The sequence below is a fragment of the Condylura cristata genome, unplaced genomic scaffold (assembly GCF_000260355.1).
Source record: "Condylura cristata isolate star-nosed mole 26May11 unplaced genomic scaffold, ConCri1.0 scaffold00024, whole genome shotgun sequence".
NCBI lineage: Eukaryota > Metazoa > Chordata > Mammalia > Eulipotyphla > Talpidae > Condylura > Condylura cristata.
Genome location: NW_004567125.1, coordinates 14,685,831 through 14,688,723, shown reverse-complemented (window position 1 = coordinate 14,688,723; position 2,893 = coordinate 14,685,831). Strand labels below are relative to the sequence as shown.

The 2,893-nt window shown below is 37.9% G+C and overlaps 1 protein-coding gene across 1 annotated transcript in view; it reads right to left on the bottom strand.

The window, feature by feature from the left end:
• TIPRL (TOR signaling pathway regulator) overlaps nt 1-2,893 on the bottom strand; it is an 18,000-nt gene that overhangs the window by 3,778 nt on the left and 11,329 nt on the right. The window contains exon 5 of the mRNA XM_004688457.2: nt 62-157. Coding sequence (XP_004688514.1) covers nt 62-157 — 96 coding nt within the window. The remainder of the gene's footprint in view (nt 1-61; nt 158-2,893) is intronic.

The following is a 2,893-nucleotide window of genomic DNA, read 5'->3' as shown; positions in this document are numbered from 1 at the left end:
AAGTTTTCAGACTGACACTACAACAACATGAATTAGTATGTGACTAAATTACATTAGATACCTCATGATACAGTCTTGTGTCATTCATTCTGATAAGTACCCCATCAATTCTCAAGAAAAACCGCAATAGCAGGAAAAAGCTAGATGGCATTACTCTCTGGAAAAGAAAAAAAAAGTACATTAACATTTAATGAAAATTAAATATTAATAAAAGAGAAAAATGTAAAGCATCAGAGGAAAGCTGAATTAGTAGTATGTAAAAATCTGTGGCCTAGACTTGCTTGGTCCTAGTTCCAACTAAGGCTCAAAACCTTGTACACATTATATTATTTAACATCCTGGTTTCAACTTCTTACACTAGAAAAACAGTTCTTCTAGATCAAAAGACACTGAGGTTAAAAAGACTTAAAGTGAGTACAAGAATGTGGAAATTAAATAATGTTCACTTTTAAAAAAATGGTAGCACTTATAATAAATATCATTATGTGTATAACAAAATGAAAGAACAAACCATTTCTTTATTGCTGCTCATCTTTTATTGATTTTACATAAAATAAGCAAGGGACCTTAAATGAAATGTTCTAATTCAACCAAGCAGGTACTACTTCATATTGTCAAAACCTGGTTTATCAGATCATTACAAGGTTTTCTTGACATCATGCCTCTGTGACACACCTATTCATTTCTGCTTTCCAAATATAACACTGAAAAAAGAGAGTAAGGTAGGTCCTGATAGCAGGGTGGGATGGGTTGTGGGGTATTTAGGTCTTTAGAAGTTTATCACAGAGTAAGACAGATAAAACAATTTGATAGCTTGTAACACAGGTATGCACAAAGTTCAATTGTTACTCAGAGGAAGAACCCAATTTTGCTTAAGAAAGTTAGAGAAGGCAACACTCAAACCTACCATGAAAAGAACTGAGGATAAGGAGAGCAGGAATAAAGAGACCTGAGTTCTAGTCTCAATTTTATACTGTCTATTTTAAGGGAGTTGTTCTCTCCTAACGGATACTCACAAATTTGTGAGGTTATTTTCTATTGTTATAGTAATAAATAACCAATATTAATTTAGTAGCTAAAGACCAGCAACATTAGATGTTCTGAAATGCACAGAATGATTCTATATAACTGAGTCTGACCCTGCACCCACAAAATTTCCAAATCTCACCTCATATTCACATAGGTTAAAAAAAAAATCTATGTGTAACAGAGTAGACCCAGGTTCCCTGCACGCTCCCCCACCCCCTCCCAGAAGGAGGGTGGAGCTGAGCAGAGAAGAGAGGAATCTGGCGGAATCTGGAGCTAAGCAGAGAAGAGAGGTATCTGAGGAAGGAGGAAGCAGGATGGAGAGCCAGAAAATGACCTGAGGGAGCCACATAAAGCAGAGAGACATGTGAAGAAACTGCACTTGCTTCTTCTTGGTCCTGGACTGGTTGAAAGAGATGTGGGTGAGAGACCCGTGAGAGGTTGACTATGGCAGCATTTATCTTGATTTTGATTTTGCTCTTTTCCTCCCAGAATTGTCTGGCCATTTCTGACCCTTTTCTATGGGTCCCCACCAGAAGGTGCTTTAGACCTGTGGCAGGCTTTCAGCCCTTGCTTTGGGCCAATCCCTTCTGGGTAGACTTTTACCCACGAGGGGAGGGGTAACTTTGGGTGTTTGATTTAGAAACTAAATTCTTTGTATTTTCTGTATTGCACACTAATTGTATTAAAGTTTCTTTCCATTAAAGCTCTTATGTCTTGTCTTGATGTGGCAACTGGCAGAACCTATTTAGAACAAGCAGGTTTGGGGGTTCAGTGGTGCCCCTCTCTCCCTGCCCTGTATCATGTTCAACTAGCCTTAGAATCTCATTTTATCTTATTCATAAACACAAACTTCACAGGCAATTACCTTGTAAATTAAGAGAATATTATGCTTTGCTTTATTTGGAATTTTACTAAAAGCTGTTCACTATTTTGAAAAATGTTATTAACAATGCCAATGCATACTGTGTTGAGTCACTGATACCTGGCACCTTGTCAGCCCACATTTGTAGCTGTCACATTCAGTGGTTTAAGATGCAAGCAGAAGTACCTGCCAACTGCAGGTCTTTTAGTAGAGATTGTACATATACATATGTAAGTGCATAATGTATTCTAAATCAATTTCTTTTTATCTCCCTTTTATAATTAGATCATTATGTTGATTTATGGAAAAGATAAGTTATATTATCTATGAATTTCACAGAAGGGTAGTAAAAAGGAAGGAACTGCTTAAAATATTTGGTAAAAGATTTCAAAAGGGAACAATGGGTCTGGTAAGATAGAGAATCACAATATCAGAGCTCATTACTCAACCAGCCTCTCTTATCTATAAAAACAGGGGGTGTGAATAAAGGTTTGTTAGTGGAGATGGCCCCAAGTTTCTCCAGCAGAAACTGGCAGTCGACGTTGGTACATTTTCTGAGCTGGTCCTCTGTGAGGACCCTCTGACCTATTTCTTCCACTCCCAAATATGTTGATCCATTTTTCCAGACACCAAACCAGCAAGTGTACTATGCACAGTTAAGGGAAAAACAGCCTTTTATCCTCATGTCTCTGAGACAACTAACTTTCTAATCTGCCTAGATAATTCTGTTAAAACTGTTCTACTGGGACAGCAGACTTAGCTCAGCTACACCTTGCTCCCTCTTCCTCCTATCCCCATGGAAGCAGCGCTACTTTCTCTTGTCTAAGGCTAATCCTTCTACCCCATGATTTAGCTACTTGAGAACTACACAAGGGAAGCAGGAACAAGAGCAGAGCCAAAACTTAGATCTGGTTTGTGTGAGAGTGGACACAAAATAATATCTCTGAACCTCTGTGTCTTAGCTGCAAAATAAGGGTATTAAAGTATGTACTGAGTTTTCTT